Source organism: Balaenoptera borealis (assembly GCF_965194805.1).
Source record: "Balaenoptera borealis genome assembly, chromosome: 3".
NCBI classification, from domain to species: domain Eukaryota; kingdom Metazoa; phylum Chordata; class Mammalia; order Artiodactyla; family Balaenopteridae; genus Balaenoptera; species Balaenoptera borealis.
Genome location: NC_138866.1, coordinates 21,710,567 through 21,733,724, shown reverse-complemented (window position 1 = coordinate 21,733,724; position 23,158 = coordinate 21,710,567). Strand labels below are relative to the sequence as shown.

The window sequence follows — 23,158 nt, the reverse complement described above, 5'->3', positions numbered from 1 at the left end:
AGGCAGGGACTTAGTCTGTTATGTTCCTCATTAAATCCTTTGCACATATAACAGTGCCTGTCATGTTGTAAACACTCAATAAACTGGATACACTGAATGCGTGAATAATGGATGAATGAATGAATGAAAGAAATTACATCTGCTTTTGCTTGAAGTCATTTTCCTTGCTCCGTGTGGTCCTTGTTGTCAAGAATGGTGTGTCCCCTGCCATCCCTGGGTAAAGGTGGACATGTGACCAATTTGGGTCAATTATGGACTTGCATTCTTTGGATACAGTGATTAGTCCAAGGATTGGGCACAGAGTCCAAGCCAGGCCAATCAGTATAGCTCTCCAGATCTTTCAAAATAGGACGTTAAGAGGGGTATCCCTTTCTTCTCAGCTCACAAGCTTTAAGGATTTATATATAGGGCTACTGGTGGCCACCATCTTCCTTTGACATAGTTTGTCGAGGGTAGACCAGAATGAGATTAAAATTTAAGGTGAAATTGGACCAAGAGATGGAGCTAGAGAGAATGCCTTGATAACATTAGTTAAGCCTCTGCTCCCAGTCTTGCTTAAAAAGCCTAGTATCCCAATTCTGTGAGTCACTAAGTTTCTATTTTTTACTTAAGCCAGTTTAGAGTTGGGTTTTTGTACTGTGTGACTGAAAGAGTCCTGACTATGAGTTGGTGCTTACACAGTAATTTCTAAGGCCTCCGCTTCTGTTTTCCAAATGACAATAAAGCACCACCAAGCAACAGCGATGGCATTTGCCCCTGTCGTCCTAGAGGGCTACTTAAAACCTGAGCTTGAGAGAGGGCTGCTACAAGTCTACTCCCCTGCTTCAGAGAAGCTGCATACTGCTTGAGAGGTCACACTAGCTTTTCCCTTCCTCTTACTACTCAGTAAGCAACAAGGAGCAAGGTTTATGTTAAGTGGAGGGTGACTTTGTCTCCCACCCCATACCTCCCCTGAAGAGCATCCTCTGCCCCAGGTCTGGCCATCAATAGCACTGGGAATGGCTGTGATCCTCTCTCCATTTTCCCCCAACCCCACTCCCCTTTCCTAATGGCCAGAGCCCAGATGAGAGGCAAACCAAGATCCTATGCCTAAACACAGAATGGTGGCTGACTTATTCATTCTACTCCTCTATGAAAGGACAAAAGCAATGACATCAATGGGTTGATTGTGCTTGGGTGGTTGTAAAACAGTACCTTTCCTGCCAAGGCCAGAGCCTGCAATTCACACTGGCTTTAAATCTCATCAGAAAACCCAAGGCAAAAGGCAGCAAAAATCAAACAGAGGCAAGGCCCTTATCTCACTATGCTTAGCGCCTGACAGGGCCACTTGCTTTTCAGTCTGATTCTCCTTAAACATATTTATAACCTAGCAGGGATCTGTTCCTTTCCTTGAAACCTCGCAGCTTGAGAACAGCATCTCCCTCCAAAGAGCTCTCACCTCTCCCTGTCCGTTCCTTTAAGTGCTACAATTAAAGAGTTCATCAGAAAAAAAGGCCTCCTCACATTCCTACTCAGGAACTTTCTTTCAGTTGCCAAGACCTAGAGGCAAGAAAACACTGTACTGAAGGAGCTTCTAGAGTCTACCACATTCTCTGAACCACACAGCGAAAAGAGAAGACATAGAACCATATTTGCCCTGACATGTGACAAGGGGAGAAGTATACTATTTCTTGGATATACTCTGTACAGAGACCAATATATGTACAGTATGTACAGTATTTAATATTAATAATACTAATAGCTAACTGTAGTGGGTGGAATGGTGGCCCCCAGAAAGATATGTCCATGTCCTGGAACCCCTAAATATGACTTCATTTGGAAAAGGGGTTTTTGTAGATGTAATTAAGTTAAGGATCTCCAGATGAGATTATCCTGGATTACCCAAGGGAGCCCTAAATCCAGTGACAAGTGTCTTAATAGAGTAAAGCAGAGAGATTAGACCCACAGAGGAAAAGGCCATGTGGAAATGAGACAGAGACTGGAATGATGCAGCTCTAAATCAAGAAAAGCCTGGGCTCCGAGAAGCTGAAGTGGCAAGGAAGGATTCTCCCCCTAGAGTCTTCAGAGGGAACACAGTCCTGCTGACACGTGACTCTGAACTTCTGACTCCCAGAACTGAGAATAAATTTCTGTTATTTTAAGCCATCCAGTTGGTTGTAAGTTGTTATGGCAGCCCTAGGAACGGAATGCACTGGCCCACATTGCGCTTACCCTGTGCCTACACCTGTGCTAGGTGCTTTGCCTTCATTTTCTCCTTTATTCATGGCAAATCCTCCTTACATGGGAGGTATTGTTCTTCCCCCTAAACAATGCCTTGCCCAAAGGTTTTAAATGCCTTGCCCAAAGTCCCCTGAGGAAAGGTGGAGCCTTAACTCAAATTCAGATCTACCTAACTCTGAAGCCCATGCTCTTTCCACCATGCCTCTATTTCTGTATTTAATAAAGTGTTTGTTTTCAAATTATTAAAGAACAGGGTCTGATCCCGATGCCCAGTTTCTAGAATATTTGACACCCAGAGCACTTCATTTTTTAACACCTCCTCCTCTCATATATGACACAATTATCTTCAGTAATAGTCATGAAATGAGAGTATTTCATTTACAGACTAAAATTTGCATTAACCAAACAAAAGGATTGCACTTCAGAGTTTATACTGTTTTATATTTAAGCATAAATAAAATTCCCAGTGGTCACAACGAAGGACATAATTAAATACCTAAATTTTGTTTCTTCCCTTACAATTATTGTGCTCCAACTGTTTCTTCCTAATCTACTGTTTAAAGACAGAATTATACACTACCACAAGAGTTGGACGCATGAGCTTAGCCTTAAATGAGTGTGAAGAATTCTGAACCCAGGGGAATTTATTCTTGAAACCAATGAATATGACTGTACCCCAAGTGTCAGGGTCTGACTGTATAACTGGCAGTTGTCCAAATTAACTTCCACACTGATTACAATGTTTATTAAAAAATATGTATACTTTAAAAAATTGTGGTTAAAAACATAATATAAAATTTAACCATCTTAACCATTTTTTAAGCATACAGTTCAGTAGTGTTAAGCATATTCACATTGTTGTGCAACTAATCTCCAGAACTTTTTCATCTTGCAAAAATGAAACTTTCTACCCATTAAGTAACTCCTCATTTCCCCCTCCCCCCAGCCTCTGGCAACCACCATTCTACTTTATGTTATTATGAATCAGACTACTTTAGATACCTCCTATCAGTGGAATCATATGGTATTTGTATTTTTGTAATTGTCTTATTTCACTCATGTGAAATGTAGAAAAATGGCTTTTAAAAGATATGTAATGCAAGTGAAGCTAACAAATATATTATTATTAAAACTCAACACTGGGCTTCCCTGGTGGCACGGTGGTTCAGAGTCTGCCTGCCGATGCAGGGGACACGGGTTCGAGCCCTGGTCTGGGAAGATCCCACATGCCGCGGAGAGGCTGGGCCCGTGAGCCACAACTACTGAGCCTGAGCGTCTGGAGCCTCAACTCCGCAGCAAGAGAGGCCGCGATAGTGAGAGGCCCGTGCACCGCGATGAAGAGTGGCCCCCGCTTGCCGCAACTAGAGAAAGCCCTCACACAGGAACAAGGACCCAACGCAGCCAAAAATAAATAAATAAATAAATAAAAGCCAGAAAACCTCTAAAAAAAAAAAAGAATCCGCCTGCCAATGCAGGGGACACGGGTTCGAGCCCTGGTCCGGGAAGAAAAAAAAACTCAACACTAACTGCTGTATTTAGGCCAATTAGAACTTACACTAAAAAATTATTTCTTGCAGGGAGTGGTAATAATAAAAGCACGCCGAATTTAATCAGCTTTATTATCATGTCTAAATTCTCTGCAAACAGTTCGCTCCCTTCTTGCCTGTTCCTGGGACAGATTTCCCCCTGCCTTGGGGACACCATTGCTGCAAAATGTGCCTAGGAGGGCCACGGGCGACAGCTTTCCCCGGAGGCAGGCCAGGCCGGGCAACAAGAGTTGCTGCCCATGCTCACGTACTTAAATTAAAAACTGAAAGTAGGGCTTTTCAGGGACCACAGGGCATCAGCCTCTGGGTTTCTATATTCCTGCTGAGCCCTACAATGAAACCTTCAAAAGCTGTAGGAACCATTTTGATTACATTAGGGAGCTTACTTGGGAATAAACCTCCAGAAGAGAAGTGGTGTGAGCTCAGTGTAGACAACCCTCCCTTCGGGTAAACAAAAATTTTTTTTCCTGAAAACACGTTCTTTTCCTTTAACTCATTTAACCTGATCCTATTAGTAGAGGGGAAAAGCCATAACTAACCACTTTGCTGATCCTCAAGTGAGCACAGAACCACTCTCCAGAGTGGCTTTGCCACTGTGGCCCCAGGTGGTGTATTTATTTGTCTCCCTGTCTTTTCAGTGTCTTTTTAGAGTGGTGAATGCAAACGGTGAAGAGTCAACGAGTGTTCCCAGAGTGCCTCCCCTGAACAAAAACAGGAGACCAGGCTGCTGTAAGGCTGCAGCCCCTTGTCCACAGGTTTAGCTAAGGTGAAAACCATTTGTTCCTGCAAACTGAGGAGATGGAGAGACCTAACTCATCCTCGAGCTACAATCTTGGCCTCACTCTGCAACAAGCCTAAGCTTCACTATCATCATTTCACTATGTGATCTTAGGCAAATTACTTGACCTCCATAAAAATAACCACCCTCAGGGCTATTGTGAGAATTAAAAGAGCAGCCAAAGCTTGTGGCACTCAAGAAAGATTCACTCCTAGTCTCTTTCCTTCATCGAAACCTGTATTCCCAAACTTTTCTTTCTGCTCCACTAAGAGCTGTGTCTATAAAATCTTTCAGTGTGCTTCTCCTGTCATCTTTGATGCCCTTCTTATTTGGGAACAAGAACTCCCCACATAAGGTCCCTTGACTGTGGGAGGTAAAACTCTAGGGGGAGGCTCCAGAATATATAGGGCATGTCAAAAAGAGGGTTTAAGAAAGAACATGAAAATAACATTAAGTACACATCACAAACTCCTAACGTAGAACACATCAACTAAAAAGTGCCATCTCAGGATAGGGCACAGGGTCCTGATGTATGTTCATACCAAGAAAAGAGAGGAAGTTTTAGAGTGGGGGGCCCGGTGCAGGCAGACTTGTGCTAGAACAGGTTTAGGGAGATGTCAATGACTATGGAACCTCTGTGCTCCTTGTTTCCTACAAATGGGCCTCCAGTGGCCTCATCCAGGCAAGCCCCAGCCTCCAGAGAGCAGCGATACTAGCGACGAGGCATCTTGACCTGACTCTGCCGACCCTCCTGACCACTCACTCTACCAAGACTGTATTGGGTTGGATTTTGGGTCTAGCTATCACGGTGCATGTAGTAAGTATTCAATAAATAATGACACAGCTATAAATAAGGAGCTAAAATGTAACTGAAACTCTTTTATGCTCAAGTATAATCAGCCAGCCAACCACAATTGTAACTGTTAAACAGTAAATAATGTTAACAATAATAATGTAAATACATTGCTGTTTTGTGTATCCAGTGAAGGTTATAGGATATTGAATGCCTAATGGGAGGAAGGCGTTAATATGAAGGCAGAAGACTCCCTGCAAGGGAAGGAAGGTGATTCTTAAGACATGCCTCTGTTTCCAGTTTTGCTGAATCAAACCTTGTTACCCCAGCTTACCAAGAGACAAATGTGGAAGTGTCTGAACACTGGATAGATGTGTAACTGAACAGGAACCTTGCTGCTGAACCATGCAAAGGACACTGCTTTGCATGATTAAGAAAGCTTTTCATGCTAACTCATTGCTCAGTGTGGCTCATTCCCAAGTGAACTGAGCTATACTGTCAGGGCTCTTGGTTGTGAACAATAAAAGCAAAATCTGATTAATTTAAGCAGAAAAAGAATTGATTAGAAGAATAGAGTAGTTTGCAGAATCAACAGGAAGGCTGTAAAACCAGGCTCAGTGAGCAATCAAGCAAAGGAGGCAAAGCCACAGCCCTGCCCCAGCAAAAGTGTGCTTAGGAGGCTGCCACAGGTACCCTTGCCCCAGACAGTCACTGTCGCACCACTGGACCTAAACATATATAGGACCTCTGCCTGGTCCTGAAACTTTGTTTCAAGCCCTCAAGATTCAAAGTCCTCTGATTTTAAAACTTACTACAAAGCTACAGTAATTAAAACAATGTGGCACTAATATAAAAGCAAACACATAGACTAAAGGAATTGAGAGCCTAGAAATAAACCCTCACAAATATAGCCAAATTATTTTGACTAGGGTGCTAAGACCATTCAATGGGGAAAGGACAGTCTTTTCAACAAATGGTGCTGAGAAAACTTGATATCCACGTGTAAAAGAATGAAATTGGACCTGTATCTAACACCAAATGCAAAAATTAACTCAAAATGAATTAAATACCTAAATCTAAGGCCTAAAACTATAAAATTCTTAGAAGAAAACATATGGCAAAAGCTTCACAACACTGGATTTGGAAATAATTTCTTGGATATGACACCAAAGGCACAGGCAACAAAATTTTAAAAATAGATAAACTGGACTTCATGAAAATTAAAAAATTCTGTGCATCAAAAAACAATATCAACAGAGTAAAAAGTCAATGCACAGAATGGGAGAAAATATTTGCAAATCACATATGATAAGAGATTAATATCTAGAATATATAGAGAACTCCTAAAACTCAGCAACAGAAAACACAAACCACCCATCTCAGAAATGGGCAAAGGACTTGAATAGACATTTCTCCAAAGAAGATATACAGATGGCCAATAAGCACATGAAGCTCAACAACACTAATCATCGGGGAAATATGAAATCAAAACTATGAGATACTACCTCACACCCATGAGGATAACTACTATAAAATTTTTTTTAGAAAAACAAGTGTTGGTGAGAATGTGGAGAAATTAGAACCCTGTGCACTGTTGGTAAGAATGTAAAATGGGACAGCTGCTGTGGAAAACAGTGTGGCAGTTACTCAAAAAATTAAACATAGAACTATCATATGATGCAACAATTCCACTTCTGGATATGTACCTGAAAGAATTCAAAGCAGGATCTCGAAGAGATATTCACAGAAGCATTATTGACAATAACTAAAATGTGGAAGCACCCCAAGTGTCCATCACTTGATATGTGGATGAGCAAAATGTAGTATACACACACACATACACACACACACACGGAATATTATTCAGCCTTAAAAAAGAAAGAAATTCTGACACGTATTACAACATGGATGAACTTTGAGAACATTATGTAAGTGAAATAAGCCAGCCACAAAAAGATTAATACTATATGATTCCACTTATATGAGGTACTTAGAGCAGTCAAATTCATGGAGACAGACAGTAGAACCATGATTAGGGGCTGGGAGTAAGGGGGAACAGGAATTTATTGTTTAATGGTTACAGAGTTTCAGTTTTACAAGATGAAAAGAGTTATGGAGATGGACAGTGGTGATGGTTGCATAACATTATAAATGTATTCAATACAACTGAACTTTACATTTAAAGATGGTTAAGATGATAAATTTTATGTTACCAGTGTTTTACCACAATTTAAAACACTGGGAGGAAAAACACAACAAAGTCCTTAGTGTAAGCATGAGACTGGCTCCCTTGAGATTTTGGCCCTGTTTCTGGGTGCAGAGGGAGATGAGTGATTGCCTGCCCCATTCTACTTCTGTAAAAAGAGGTATAGCCCTGCCCTCCATCCTGCTTGGCCTGAAGCAAAATCTGCACGGTGTTCTGGGAAGCCTAAACAACAAAGGTCCCTCCTTTATCCTATTGAAATTAAACAGCCTTAAAAAGCCTTTATTCTCATCATCTCTTGAAACTAACCTGGGTGGAATTCTTCGTTTTCCTGTCTGTACTTGCTCTGCCCAGCTTTTCCAAGCTAACCTACGGCATCCATAGTGTGGAAGATCTGTCAACATTGCAGAAAAGTCAGTGTGCCTTTTTCAAAATGAAGAAGACAGATCCTTGACTTTCTTCATAATAACCAGCACAGCACTTTTATTTACTCACTCGTTCATTTAACAAATATGTACTTTTAATGTCTGGCACAGAGTTCAGTCCTGGAAATACGGTTGACATATTCACAGCCCTAACGGAATGTATAGTCCAGTGACCCAATCTTCAGCCCCTAAGGAATGCCATAGAATACTCTTCTCTTGAGGCTTTTAATAAATGCCCACATTCTCATCAATTTCATGGCCTCCAAAGTCTATGCCTAAGAAAACAAAAATGGCCCAGATAACCCCTCAAGTTACCCTTATCCTATGGGATGTGTAAAATTTTCAGATTTTGAGCTTTTTCATATTTTAGAGCTCTCATAAAGAGATGATTATTGAGGAATGGAAATTATGCCTTTAAACCAAGCTCCCTTAAAACAACAAAACAGCCAGCTGTACCCTGTTTCTCTAATTACAATCAGGAGTATTTCACACAAGGAGGTACAAGACTAAGCCCACAGAGACACTCTGGCAGTCCCCAGGTATTCCCTCCCACCCCATAGTCTGCCTTGTTGTAGAATACAATTGACATTTTTTTAAACATCTTTATTGGAGTATAATTGCTTTACAATGGTGTGTTAGTTTCTGCTGTATAACAAAGTGAATCAGCTGTATGTATACATATACCCCCATATCCCCTCCTTCTTGCGTCTCCCTCCCACCCTCCCTACCCCATCCCTCTAGGTGGTCACAAAGCACCGAGCTGATCTCCCTGAGCTATGCAGCTGCTTCCCACTAGCCATCTATTTTACATTTGGTAGTGTATATATGTCAATGCTACTCTCTCACTTTGTCCCAGCTTACCTTTCCCCCTCCCCATGTCCTCAAGTCCATTCTCTAGGTCTGCGTCTTTATTCCTCTCCTGCCCCTAGGTTCATCAGAACCATTTTTTTTTAGATTCCATACATATGTGTTAGCATACAGCATTTGTTTTTCTCTTTCTGACTTACTTCACTCTGTAGATGGACCTAGAGTCTGTCATACGATTGCCTTTTATTTTGAAAAGGCAACAAGGCTTACAGCAGCCTCTCACGGATAAGTCCCGGAGAAAACAGAATGGTCTAGGAGGGTAACTACTTGACCTCAAATTGAATGGGATATTTTCACAAATCATTTTGCATCTGTTCTTAAAACCAACACGTGACAGGCTGTCACATGGGATCAGAGATTCATTGCCAAAAACACAAGCAGTTAGTACAAATATGTAAAGTAGGCCAGGTGCAAGAACAGGAGAATTGCCATCCTTCCGTCTCAACTGTACATTAAAAAACCACCATTGTATATTATTAAAACAAGTTCAAGGAAACTTGGCCATGGGACATCACTGCCTGTAGGCTGCATGCCTCAAGGAATCTACCTAGGTTTCAGGTAGACCTTCTGGCTATACCTTTTATTAGTTGCACAATGTTGGCTAATTTGCATTACTTTTTTTGGGTTTTTAAAGTCCTCAACTGTAGAGTATGAAGATCAAACCAAAAGAACCTTAAGGCCCTTTTGCTACTATAATGAAATATTTTCAGGGAATTCCCTGGCGGTCCAGTGGTTAGGACTCAGTGCTTTCACTGCTGGGGCCCGGGTTTGATCCCTGGTCAAGGAACTAAGATCCTGCAAGCTGTGCCACATGGCCAAAAAAAATTCAGACCTAATATGTGCCCTACACTTTACATACACTATATCTTACAAAAAAGGATGCAAGATAACCATTATCATAATGGTTTTACTATAGATTTTATAGATGAGGGATCTGAGGCTCAGAGAGTAGTACACCTGGCACTCAACCCCAGGTCAGCCTGGTTCCAAAGCCTGAGCTGTTTCACCCTATATATTTTCCACTGTGTGTCTAGGAGCTATGCTCATAGGCCCCTCTGAGTATAGGGAAACAAGAGTTTCCCAAGCTAAACACAGTCTCACAACCTAGGCCTAAAACAAGCCAGCAAATCATCAGGGAAAAATGCAGAAAATTGTATACAATTAAAAGGCAGACAGGTGAGAAGAAATAAAGAAAAAGAATAGTAAACAGAAAATACAAAATCACTATTTATGATAACAGTAAATGGAATAAATTACCTACTAAAATGCTTAGTTATAAGAAGTCATGAAGGGGCTTCCCTGGTGGTGCAGTGGTTAAGAATCCGCCTGCCAATGCAGGGGACACGGGTTTGTGCCCTGGTCCGGGAAGATCCCACATGCCGCGGAGCAACTAAGCCCATGTGCCACAACTACTGAGCCTGTGCTCTAGAGCCCGCGAGCCACAACTACTGAGCCTGCGAGCCACAACTACTGAAGCCCGCGTGCCTAGAGCCCGTGCTCTGCAACAGAGAAGCCACTGCAATGAGAAGCCCGCGCACCGCAACAAAGAGTAGCCCCCCACTCGCCGCAACTAGAGAAAGCCCACGCACAGCAACGAAGACCCAACAAAGCCAAAAATAAATAAATAAAATAAATAAATTTATAAAATAAAAAAAAAAAAGAATCTGCCTGCCAATGCAGGGGACATGGGTTCAAGTCCCGGTCTGGGAAGATCCCACATGCTGTGGAGCAACTAAGTCCATGCACCACAACTACTGAGCCTGTGCTCTAGAGCCCGCGTGCCACAACTACTGAGCCTGTGTGCCATAACTACTGAAGCCCGTGTGCCTAGAGCCTATGCTCTGCAACAGAGAAGCCACTGCAATGAGAAGCCCATGCATCGCAATGAAGAGTAGCCCCTGCTCACCGCAACTAGAGAAAGCCTGTGCGCAGCAACAAAGACCCAATGCAGCCAAAAATAAAATAAATAAATTTATTAAAAAAAAAAAAAAGAAGTCATGAAGGATGCTGTTTCTTTCCATCTTCTGCTCTGCCTCCCTGTATCATCTTTATCTTAAGCTCAGTTCTTCTCAAGGTCATAGGACGGCTGCTAATGCAATTGGAGCTAATGCCTCCTCATCCAAATCTGACAGGAGAGAGTCTGAGCATTTCAAGCAAGAATCCTGAACCCCTGAATCAATGACCATGGCCAGGAAAGAACGGCTTGAGCTAACCAGGACCTCATCTTTATTAAAATACTATCCTCTTTGACTTGTAAAACACCAACCTCTCCCCTTTCTTCCTACTTAACTGGGCTTGCTTCCTACTTAACTGGGCTTGCTTCCTCATTGTCCCTTACTGACTCCCAGGACCAGCTTCGAAGGTATGTGACAAATGCAGTCACAAAGGGCTCCACTGTCACCTTCTTGAAATTCTTAATACATTTTGAACAATGGGCCTTGCATTTTCATTTTGTATTAGGGTCTACAAATTATGCAGCCATTCCTGTTAAGTAATCCTTTTCCCAATATCTGTCTTGGGAGTGCCTTTAGGGTTGGTCCTGGACCCCCCCTCTCTTTTTACATTCTTGCTTAGGTGAATCATTTCTATAGCTTTAAATCCTCTCAATATGATAATAAATACCAATGGTCTTATTCAGCTCAGACATCCCCGCTGAGCTCCATCTGCTTATATCCATCTTGCCTTCTTGATACTTCAACCTGAATGTCTAACGGGTACCACAAACTTAATATATCAAATATGGATCTTTTTATTTCTCCCCCAAATATCTGTCCTCTCCCATACTCACTACACTTGAGCCTCTTAGATAACTTTTGTACCTTGTAGATACCATCCCCCTGTCCTGACTTGAAGCACTTGTGTTTCTTGTTCCCTCTGTCCACCAGAAAGCTGTTACCATTTTGCACTCCCGCAAGCAATGCATCATAAGGTCCATTTATCCACACCCTGACCATGACAGGGTATTTTTTTCTGGTCACTGGGTAGATGGAAAAATGATTTATTATTATTGTCTTATTTTGTATGCCTTCAATATTAAAAGGGTCAATTAATTGACATTTGCTTTTCTTCTTAGATGAACTGACTTGTTATATATATGTATTTTCCCTAATGGAGTATTTTATTAATTTTTAAGAGCCCATTAAATTAAAAATATCAATTGTCTTAATAAAAAATGAGTTAGAGCAAACCTGGGATGAGGAAGGACAAATCAAGAGATGTCAATGTAAGACAAAGCATGGTAGAAGCAAAAGGAATGTTCTTGACAATGGGAATATAAAGATCTAAAGGGAGAATGTTGCAGGCATAGGGGAAAATCAGGTGTAAATGCCTTGCTTAGGAACTGAACTTTGTGTTTGTGTTACTAGGTAGGTCCCCCTATGTAGTTGCCACCTGTGCATCAAGACTGTGAATCACTTCCACATGAACATATATTAAGAAATGGGCTTTAGTGAGACAAATCTACAAAGTCAGGGTCAGCAAGAGAAGAACGAGCAGGGGCCCACATCCTGTCACTGAGAGGCAGGCCAAGGCCAGGGGCTCTGATAGACACAGGTGAGAGCCAGTTGAGGGAAGCGGCCCCAGGTTCTCCCTTCATAGGAAAGGCCAAGTGTAACCTTTGTCAGACTAGTTGATGCAAGTCTGGTTTTGAGGTGACTCAGACTAGGTACCACTGAAAAAAAGAAGGGAATTAGGAACAACTTGTGGGTTTTGTTTTGAACACCTGGTAGGCAGTGGAGCTATTTCCTAATATTGGTGAAGACTAGGTTAGATGATACTGAGCTTCAAATCCCAGTGACTGGGAGAACAGTAGTCACTGATACACACAAGGTTTGGGAATGGGGAAATAGAAATTGGAATGAATTCCATTTCTGTCACATTGTGTTTAAGAAAGCAGGCTATTCCAGAAGTGATCAGGAGGTAACTGGTATCATTTCAACTCAACAACCTTCAGAAAGATGAAGTTTGAAGATAAGATCCAGAACATTCTTGATTCAAGAACACAAAATTCATTTCCAATGTGAAGACCACAATTACAAGTAAGCTTCCAGAACTATCTCCATTGGCAAGCTCAATGCTCGCTATAATTGCTAGTTTTAAGTCCTTTGATCTCTCACTTTAATCTGCAGAAGCATCAATACAGACAGTGAACGTGTTTCTATTAAGATAGGAAGATAAGGAAAACTCACAAAAGTAACCTAGCCAGTCTAAGATCTTTTCTGTGACCATTATGCCTTACTAAAACATATGGATATATACACATGTGCCAAGGACTGTGCTAAATGCAATGTATGCATCATGTCGTTATCTTATCTTCACAACAACTCTATGAGGTAGTAGGTTTGGTAACATGCTGAAGCTCACACTGCTGTCAATCCAATCCACACTGGGATTAGAACCCAGACAATCCAACCTCACTGCTTTTAAAGGCAGCAACTATCTTAACTCACCTCTGGCTCATCCAATAATACTGATCATAATTCCTGGCCTATGGGAGATCACCAAAGAGTTGAATAAGTGAGTTAATATGTGCTCTGTGCTCGATTCCCTTTCAAACTAAGAAAATTTGTATTTCAGAACAGAAACAAAAGTAACCAATTATTTATATATGCATCTTATTCCTTGGCTGCGAAGTAGGAGCATTGACACAAAGGTCATTTGCCTCCAGAAATAGGATTGCCAACAATCACTAGGAGAGGGGTTCAGGTCAGACTCAGAGTGATGTAATCATAGTTTCAATGTCTTTCAATAACAATAATATTTCATTATCATTTTCTCCATAAATGAAATGAGCAGAATCCACTGATATTTAGGAAAATCATACAATTTTTAAAATGTTGTATCGCTACTACAGTTTTAGCTTTGGGAAAATTCAACCTATTTTAGACATATAGTTCAAGAAATGTTTACTTTAGGGGAAAAAAGGCTTAAAGCCTTCTGGTGTGTTTCATTATTCCTGTCCATACCCATCATTCCCTTTTCTTCCCTCAGGCACTTTCTGCTACAGACAGATGCACTGCTTCACTAACTCAGCCTCCCAAGCTTAATTTGCTTGGCTGTATCCAAATCTTTCACTGCCCCTCCTTAAATCAGACCACATTCTCTTTTGCTATTTTTGACCATTTAAAAACATTTTTTCCACTCCACAGGTCATTTTAAATTATATAATTATGAAATTAAGTAAATAATTGGGATACCTGAGTGCTTACCATGTACAATGAAAATCTTTACATGTATTATCTTAATTAACCCTCAAAATCATATTGTTGTCATTTTACATATGGAGAAATGAGGCCAAAAAGGTTAAGATCATCAATGTAGGAGCTTGAATTAAACTGCAAAAATACAAGATTTGCTGGCAATAAACAAAATATCTTTATTATGATTGTTTTAATGGTTAAAATTTGCATGTTTCCTAGATAAAGTAGTCCGTAATAGGATTAAAAAATTACAAAAAAGCAAGCTTCTTAATGATTCATTTGAATTAACTATAAATTAAAATACTTGCTAATTATTTAATACCTTCTAAAATAACACAAAATATATTCAATATGTAATACAAGCCTTAATAATCTGATTCTCCTTTTATGCAATTATTTACAAACTCTGAACTAAAAGAAAAATATATGGCTAAATGGTGGAATTAAAGAACAAGTATGTTCTCAAATAATTTTATCCTAAGTAATCTATTCTTTGGAGTAGAAATACTCAATACAGTATGTTAATTATATCAATTTTAGCTACACTTTGTTGGTGCGAATTTAGCCCAATTTAAATTCCTGTGTGCCTAGAAATTACAACTATTCTCTTTAAAAGCTACTAAGAATTTATAACACAGTTTAATATTCAGACTGACAGCCCACCCTACTTATTTTAAAGGTACAGAATTTAATACCTTTTTTTGATAAATGGAACTTACTAACAATGTAAAGCATTCTCCTTTCTAAACTGTATAGTTTTATTCAGTTATCTATATAACAATGTTATAAACTAGTAAGCAAAGCAAGCAGCATTACTTTTTTTAAATAACATCTTTAATTAAAGTTTTTGCAAAGGTAAAATATTAAACTTAAAATAGGTCTTAGTACATCAAAATACTAAGTTCTCTAATTGTATTCCAAGATGGTCTTTAAAACATAATATCCCATATATCACAGAAGAGCAACCTTGATCTGCAATTGTACAGAATGAATTTTACAAACATAATAAATATATTTACGCCCTTACACATAACAGTATGTACAACAGCAGTTGACAATAGTAGCTCAGAACAGCAAAAAGGATTAGCCCCTCCCCCAAATTGTAGCCCTGATACATACTGGATGATTTAAGGAAACTTGACTTGAAATAGTAGCTACTAACTCAATGTAGTTCTTCCCTTAAGAGAGAAGAAAAAACAAGTTTATCTTGTTCCTCAAAATAAACAAAAATATCAAGTTTGGTGTGTTCTTCCTTAAACCATAAAAAAATGACAAAAAATAGACTAAGGCAGGCTTAAAAAGGGAATACAAACTTCAGAATAATTTCCATAGCATAATAGATTAAAATGCAAAACTATTTAACATAAACCCATGAGGAGATTTATAAAGCAACTATTTTTTAACCAATGAATTCAAAATCTGAAATAGCTGATTCAGACAGATAGGTGGGAAATAGACATATGAAATAAAATGAAAATGTACAAAGATGGATCAATAAAATATTACATTGCACGAAAGCTCAAAAAAGTTCAAGATGAAATAATCTGAAAATATAGGAATTTTCTCAAGTGGAAGAAAAAGCTAAGTTATAAAGGGGACTCCCAAGAAAATTATGTCTGATTTCCTATACAAGGTGTATTTATCTTCTGAAAAGAATGGTGACGTTATTGCTATAAGATAATCAAAAATTACTCTTAGAAGGAGATAACCCTTTTCATTCCTCCATAAAAGCCAGAAAAAAAGAAAACCAAATCCTTGATTTTCATATAGCAAAAGAAAATCTTTATACAAAAGCTATTATATTTTTATGTTCTTGCTGTCTAAGCCAGTCTATTAGAGTATGCTCTTCAAGAACACATTTTAATCACTATACACACTGCTCAAATCTTGATGTATCCCTAAAAGAATAACATCAAGATGGCTTTGATTTTAAGAGAGGCAACAATATAAACGTGGTATTATGATGGCATTTAATAGAAAGAAATGTGAACATTTAAAAAAATATAAAAGCCCAATATAAAGATCCCCCTCATATAACAGACATTTTACTCTAGAAACTAATTGCACATTAAAGAGTTGTTTTAGCCAAATGTGGCGCTCACAGAATTTAAATGTGCTCTCAGCCATTCAAATGGTCTGATTATCCAAACGACCACCAAAAAACAGTACATACACTGAAAGGCACGCATTTCCACACTTTATCTAGTACTTTTGCGTAAATTTTCCTTAGCACTGTTGATTGTTTTTTAATAAAAGGTGCCATCACCATCTGTGCAAATCTAAACAAATCCTTTTCTGAAACCTTTACTTATTTCATAATACTAAGTCTGAACTATTTTCCCTCTTTGAATAAACATGTTATTTTCATTTCAAAATTCTGAAAGTGGGAATCCTTGCCTTTTCAAAGGAATGACAGAACCTAATGAAACGATCTGTTAAATAAAATGTTAAAAGCATGATTAAGAATTCAAGTACAATAAAAGATAAGCAAGTGGCATTCTTATAGCAAGCCACTATAATAAAACTAGAACATGCTATTTGATTAAAAAGGAACACGATGCAGTAATATATAAGAGCACAATTTGGTATGCAGTGTTGTTTGGACCAGCTTTCAGAATATTCACAGGTAAAAGAAAAGCACTTGCCAAGTATGTCATAATTAATATGCAATATACACAGGTGCAAATATAAATGGCTATTTCCTGCTTCAAAATAACCCTAATGAGTCACTCTGAAAGCAGTGGTTGTTCATGTTTGAGTATGTTATAAAAACAGGCCAGTATACAATTCTATTATGAATACGAATGTTTTCGTCTACATAGAGAGCCCAAAATATAAGCTGAATATCATACAGTAATCCAAGGTTCGGTAGCATAAGAACTACTAGATAGCGAAAGGGTTTTAATCAACACTGCAGCAATGCTAAACTTTTATAGGTAGTTCAGGTCATTGACTTCTTCACTGGGTAAATATAAACCTACTAGCAACTATACTCAAGGGCAAACAAACAACAGGACTTCTGTGATTTTACCCCCTCTCCCTTCTCTCCTCCCAGTCTCATTAATAAAAAAAAAAAAAAAACCTGTGTGTGCTTGGAGCGTAGTGGGGTAAACAAATAAACCTCCAGAAAACTAAATTAATATAGTAAAAATTAAAACCGTATCACCAGTTACGGCATCTAAATAAAACCTAACTACTAGCATGCTAGAAACCACATTTATACCAAAGTTCAGAACATAAGTTAAAGGGACCAAGGTGGTATGTGGGGTGGGAAGCAGGCAAAAAAAAAAAAAAAAGAAAAAAGATTAGCCTTTTCAAGAAAGTTTAAAGATTTGTGTTAAGAAAGGAAAAACAATATATAATACCTCACAGTTTTTCTTTGCAATGTACTTTAAAGTGTTTCTATGTTACTTCTGGAAACACAAAGGCAAATAAAAGGAAGACAAAAATGGAAGACTTAAAAAAAAAAATTCAATATACAAGTAAGTTAAACACATGTGAATTTTGTCAAAATAAACCATGAAAAGAATTAGGTGTAAGAACAAAGGTGAAGACACAAGTTCCTACAGTTCTCCCAAGCAACTCGTTCACACTGAACATAGCACTGCCACATTGTTCTTTATAGCCCCTTAGAGAATACAGAGCTATGCATTCTTAATATACATATTACATTTCAATTATTTTTAATATACAAGTCAAATTTCTATGCTTTCTTCCCGATGTGCAAACTGGAGCCCATGTCTATATTATCAATGGCCTGGAAGGGCCACCAAATGAAAGAGAGGTAAATATGTATTTAGTGGCCCACCCTCCTCTAACCCCAAAATTTCTCCCTCAAATTACAAAGTTGCATTTTAAAAGTGTGTTCAGTTAGAATCATTTTAAAATTCTTTACTAGTAAACACAAAAAAACTTTTATAATTACTAAATTGTTTAATAAAAATCCAGGTCCTCACCACCTGCCCAATGCTTCAATCAATGCACAGAATGTTATCTAAATGTTTGTTTAGCTTAAAGACTAAACACATATATAAGCATACACTCTTCAGCCCAACAGGAAAAAAAATCTATCTATTCATATGTATATAATTTCAGCTAGATGGTACCTTTGTGCAATAACACTGTATTCCTGAGGAGCCACTTGGGGTTTCTTTTTAAGGTGGGGGGGGGGGGCTAAAAGAAACAAATACAATTTTTCTGTTAGGAAATTGAAGTTATTTTAATTCTGCTCAACTCAGATGAGACCCAAGCCTTTAAACTACATTTAATGAGTCTCAAAACCTAATTAAAATAAATACCCATTCCTGGGTAAATTTTGTCTCCAAACTGTGATCACTGTTTACTTCCTTTAACTCTTAAATAAGATGTTTCATAAACCAGGGAAGGAAGAGGTATATATTACTGAAGGAGGACAGCAAGTAAAAATATTTAAGATCTATTATGAGAGTTCTAAATTGTTTCCTTATACAAGTGAATTAAAATTCAACACATATTCTTACCCTTTTGTAAAAAGCTCACACGCAATTTTTACCAAATATAACCATGTACAATAAGCAGTTTCGGTTCAATCTATCAAAAGGGAAGTTTCTTCAGTCCATTCCAACAAGTATCTTCTGACTGAACTCAAGTTGGAGGAAGGAATATAAACCAAGCTTTACATGCTAATTACCAGTGGCAGGTACCTGTATTTAAAATCGACAATTACGGTTTTCTTACACAAAATCCCAACCCTCGCCACCCCAACAACCCCAGGTGCTACAGTTCCATGGCTTGCCAGTTAGAAGTAGTGTCTGTGTTGTCAAGGTCTCTTTGTTCCAGTAGCTCTGCTTCTACTGCACTTCTCTGACATGCAGAAGTTAAGTTTTGGTTGGTATATGTCCCAAGTTTCAAACTGTCCACTTTAAATTTTTTTTTAAGTTTCTTTTGTTTTATTTATAAAAGAAAAGAACCAACTCTTCACCATTCCGCATCTCCAATGGCTTTGGAAAATATATAATCTCTTCCATTAAGATTCATAATGCCATCCTTGAGATGAAATTTCCATTTGTTTTTACTTCTGTGAATCTAAATAAATAAGTAAAAAATGTATGAGATAAAATAAAAAGAGGAAACAAACAACAACAGAAAAACCATTCACACATCAAACTTGTATATTACTGCAATTGCAAACTGGTTTCTTTTTTAATTGAGATATAACTGACATGTAACATATTAGTTTCAGGTGTACAAAGACCATAGTTACAAATTATTTTCCTGTGATGAGAACTTTTAAGATCTACTCTCTTTGTAACTTTCAAATATACAATGTTATTAACTGTAGTCACCATGCTGTACTATATCCTCCTGATTACTTATTTTATAACTTAAAGTTTGTATCTTTGACCACCTTCACCCATTTCACCTATCTCCAAACCCTCGTCTCTGGCAATCACCAGTCTGTTCTCTGTATCTGTAAGTTCACTTTTTTTGTTTTAGATTCCACATATGAGATCACTGTCTGACATTTCACTTAGCATAATGCAAAGTCCATCCATGTTGTCATAAATGGCAAGACTGCCTTCTTCTTAAAGGCTGAATAATATTCAACTGTACATATACATACACCACAGCTTCTTTATCCATTCATCCACTGATGGACACCCAGATTGCTTCCATTCTTGGCTGCCGTAAATAATGCTATAATGAACAGGGGAGTGCACATATCTTTCAGCTAGTGTTTTTGTTTCCTTTTAATAAATACTCAGAAGTAGAACTGCTGGATTGTATGGTAGTTCTATTTTTAATTTTTAAAGGAAGGTTTATACTGTTTTCCATAGCAGCTACCCCAGTTTACATTCCCACCAATGGTACCACAGGGTTCCCTTTTCTCCACATCCTTTTTAACTCCTGTCTTTTTGATAACAGCCATTTTAACAGGTGTGAAGTGATGTATCTCATTGTGGTTGACTTGCATTTCCCTGATGATTAGTGATGTTGAGCACCTTTTCATGTACCTGTTTGCCATTTGCATGTCTTCTTTGGAAAAATGTCTATTCAGTTCTTCTGCCCATTTTTAAACTGGGTTGTTTGTTTTGATGTTGAATTGTGTGAGTTCTTTGTATATTTTGGGTATCAACCCATTGTCAGATATATCCTTTGCAAATATCTTCTCCAATTCAGCAAGTGGCCTTTTTGTTTTGTTGATGGTTTCTTCTGATGTGCAAGAGCTTTTTCATTTGATGTAGTCCCACTTGTCTATTTTTGCTTTTGTTGCCTTTGTTTTCTGTGTCAAATCAAAAAATCACCAATAAGACCAACGTCAAGGAGCTTATCATCTGTTTTCTTTCTTCTATGGCTTCGGGTCTTACATTCAAGTCTTTCAACCATTTTGCACTGATTATTTTGCATGATAAAAGATAGTAGTCCAGTTTCATTCTTTTGCATGTGGCTTCCCAGTTTTAGCCACACCATTTATTGAAGAGACTGTCCTTTCCCCATTTTATATTCTTCGCTCCTCTGTCATAAATTAATTGACCACACAGGAATGGGTTTATTTCTGGGCTCTCTTTTCTGTTCTATTGATCTATGTGTCTGTTTTTATGCCAATACCATACTGTTTTGATTACTATAGTTTTGTAATATAGTTTGAAATCAAGAAGCATGATGCCTTTGTTCTTTCTCTAGATTGCTATGGCTCTTCAGGGTCTTTTGTGGTTTGATACAAATTTTAGGACTGTTTGATCTTTCTGTGAAAAATGCCATTGAAATTTTGACAGAAACTGCACTGGATCTATAGATTGTTTTGGATATTATGGACAATTTAACAATATTAAGTCTTCCAATCCATGAGCAAGTAATATATTTCCATTTACTTGTGTATTTTTCAATCTCTTTCATCAATGTCTTACAGTTTTCAGTGTATGTCTTTCACCTCCTTGGTTATATTTATCCCTAGATATTTTTTTCTTTTTGATGCAGTTGTAAATGGGATTGTTTTCTTAATTTCTCTTTCTGATAGTTCATTATTAGTGTATAGAAACTCAACAGATTTTTGTATCCTGCAATTGACTGAATTCATTTATTAGTTCTAACAGTTTTTTGGTGGAGTCTTTAGCATTTTCTATGTAATATCATGTCACCTGCACATAGTGACAGTTTCACTTCTTCCTTTCTGATTTGGATGTCTTTTATTTCTTTTTCTTGCCTAACTGCTCTGACTAGGACTTCCCATATCATGTTGAAGAAAAATGGCAGGAGTGAGCATGCTTGTCTTATTCCTAATCTTAGAGGAAAAGCTCTCAGCCTTTCACTGATGAGTATGTTACCTGTGGGATTTTCATATATGTCCTTTATTAAGCTGAGGTACATTCCCTCTATACCAACTTAATGTTGAGACTTTTTATGTTGAATTTTGTCAAATACTTTTGCAGCACCTACTGAGATGATCACATGATTTTTATCCTTCATTTTGTTAACATAGTGTATCACACTGACTGATTTGTAGATGTTGAACCTTCCTTGTATCCCTGGAATAAATCCCACTTGATCATGGTATATGACCTTTTCAATAAATTGCTGAATTCAGTTTGCTAATATTTTGTTGAGGATTTCTGCATTTATGTTCATCAGGATGATACTGGCCTGTAATTTTCTTTTCTTGTGGCATCCTTGTCTGGTTTTGGTATCAGGGTAATGCTGGTCTTGTAAAATGAGTTTAGAAGTGTTTCCTCCCTCTTCTATTTTTTGGAAGAGTTTGAGGATTGGTATTAATTCATTAACTGGTATTAATGTTTGGTAGAATGTACCCATGAAGCTATCTGGTCCTAGACTTTTGTTTATTGGCAAGTTTTTGATTATTGATTCAATCTCCTTACTAGTAATCCGAATGTTCAGATTTTCAATTTCTTCATGATTCAGTCTTAGAAGGTTGTGTGCTTCTAGGAATTTATCCATTTCTTCTAGATTGTCCAATTTGTAAACGTATAATTATTCATAGTAGTCTCTTATGAACCTTTATATTTCTGTTATCAGTTGTAACATCTATTTCTGATTTTATTTATTTGAGTCCTCTCTCTCTTGGTGAGTCTAACTAAAGGTCTGTCAATTTTGTTTATCTCTTCAGATAACCAGCTTTTAGTTTCATTGATCTTTTCTATTGTCTTTTTAGTCTCTATTCATTTATTCCCACTCCGATCTTTGTATTTCCTTCCTTCTACTAACTTTGGGCTTCTTCTTGCTCCTTTAGGTGTAAAGTTGGATTGTTTATTTGAGATTTTTCCTTATTTCTTGATGTAGGCATTTCTCTCTATGTACTTCTTTTTTTTTTTTTTTAAAACGCATTGTTTACTTTGTTTATTTATTTATTTATTTATTTTTGGCTGTGTTGAGTCTTTGTTTCTGTGCGAGGGCTTTCTCTAGTTGTGGCAAGCGGGGGCCACTCTTCATCGCGGTGCGCGGGCCTCTCACTGTCGTGGCCTCTCTTGTTGCGGAGCACAGGCTCCAGACGCGCAGGCTCAGTAATTGTGGCTCACGGGCCCAGTTGCTCCGCGGCATGTGGGATCTTCCCAGACCAGGGCTCGAACCCGTGTGTCCTGCATTGGCAGGCAGATTCTCAACCACTGCGCCACCAGGGAAGCCCTGTACTTCTTTTTTACAACTGCTTTTGCTGCATTCTACAAGTTTTGGTATGTTATATTTCCATTTTCATTTGTCCCAAGGTATTTTTCTAGTTCTCTTTTGATTTCTTCTTTGACCCTTCTTTGGTTTTTCAGTAGCATATTGTTTAATCTCCATCTAATTGTTTTCTAGTTTAATACCAGTGTGGTCAAATTGGTTTTTAATAGTTTAATTTGACAACCTCTCTTAAAAAAAAAAATTCACTAGGTGCGTTTTTCAAAAGTAAATTTATCTATAATTAGTAATACTTATTTTATAGCTCTCAGTACTTGCGTTCATTAAAGTAGTTAATAATATTTCTCTGAAAAATATCTTATCTCTACCAGGTATGCGTATACATGTCATTTCATAGGAAATTTTATACTGGCAAATATTTCAAACAGGAATACCCTTTGTTCTCCCTGATGCTTCTAGACCATTTTTTTTTGTCTTTTCTCTGTAACTCCTTTTATGTCTACACCATTGATTTGAC

General features: G+C 38.1%; 1 protein-coding gene across 1 annotated transcript in view; it reads right to left on the bottom strand.

Annotated features, from left to right (window-relative positions):
• Positions 1-14,843: 14,843 nt before the first annotated feature.
• Positions 14,844-23,158, bottom strand: part of GTF2A1 (general transcription factor IIA subunit 1) — a 44,338-nt gene continuing 36,023 nt past the window's right edge. Inside the window, exon 9 of the mRNA XM_082384740.1 lies at positions 14,844-19,095. Within this exon, the coding sequence (XP_082240866.1) occupies positions 18,988-19,095 (108 nt within the window). The 3' untranslated portion in view covers positions 14,844-18,987. The remainder of the gene's footprint in view (positions 19,096-23,158) is intronic.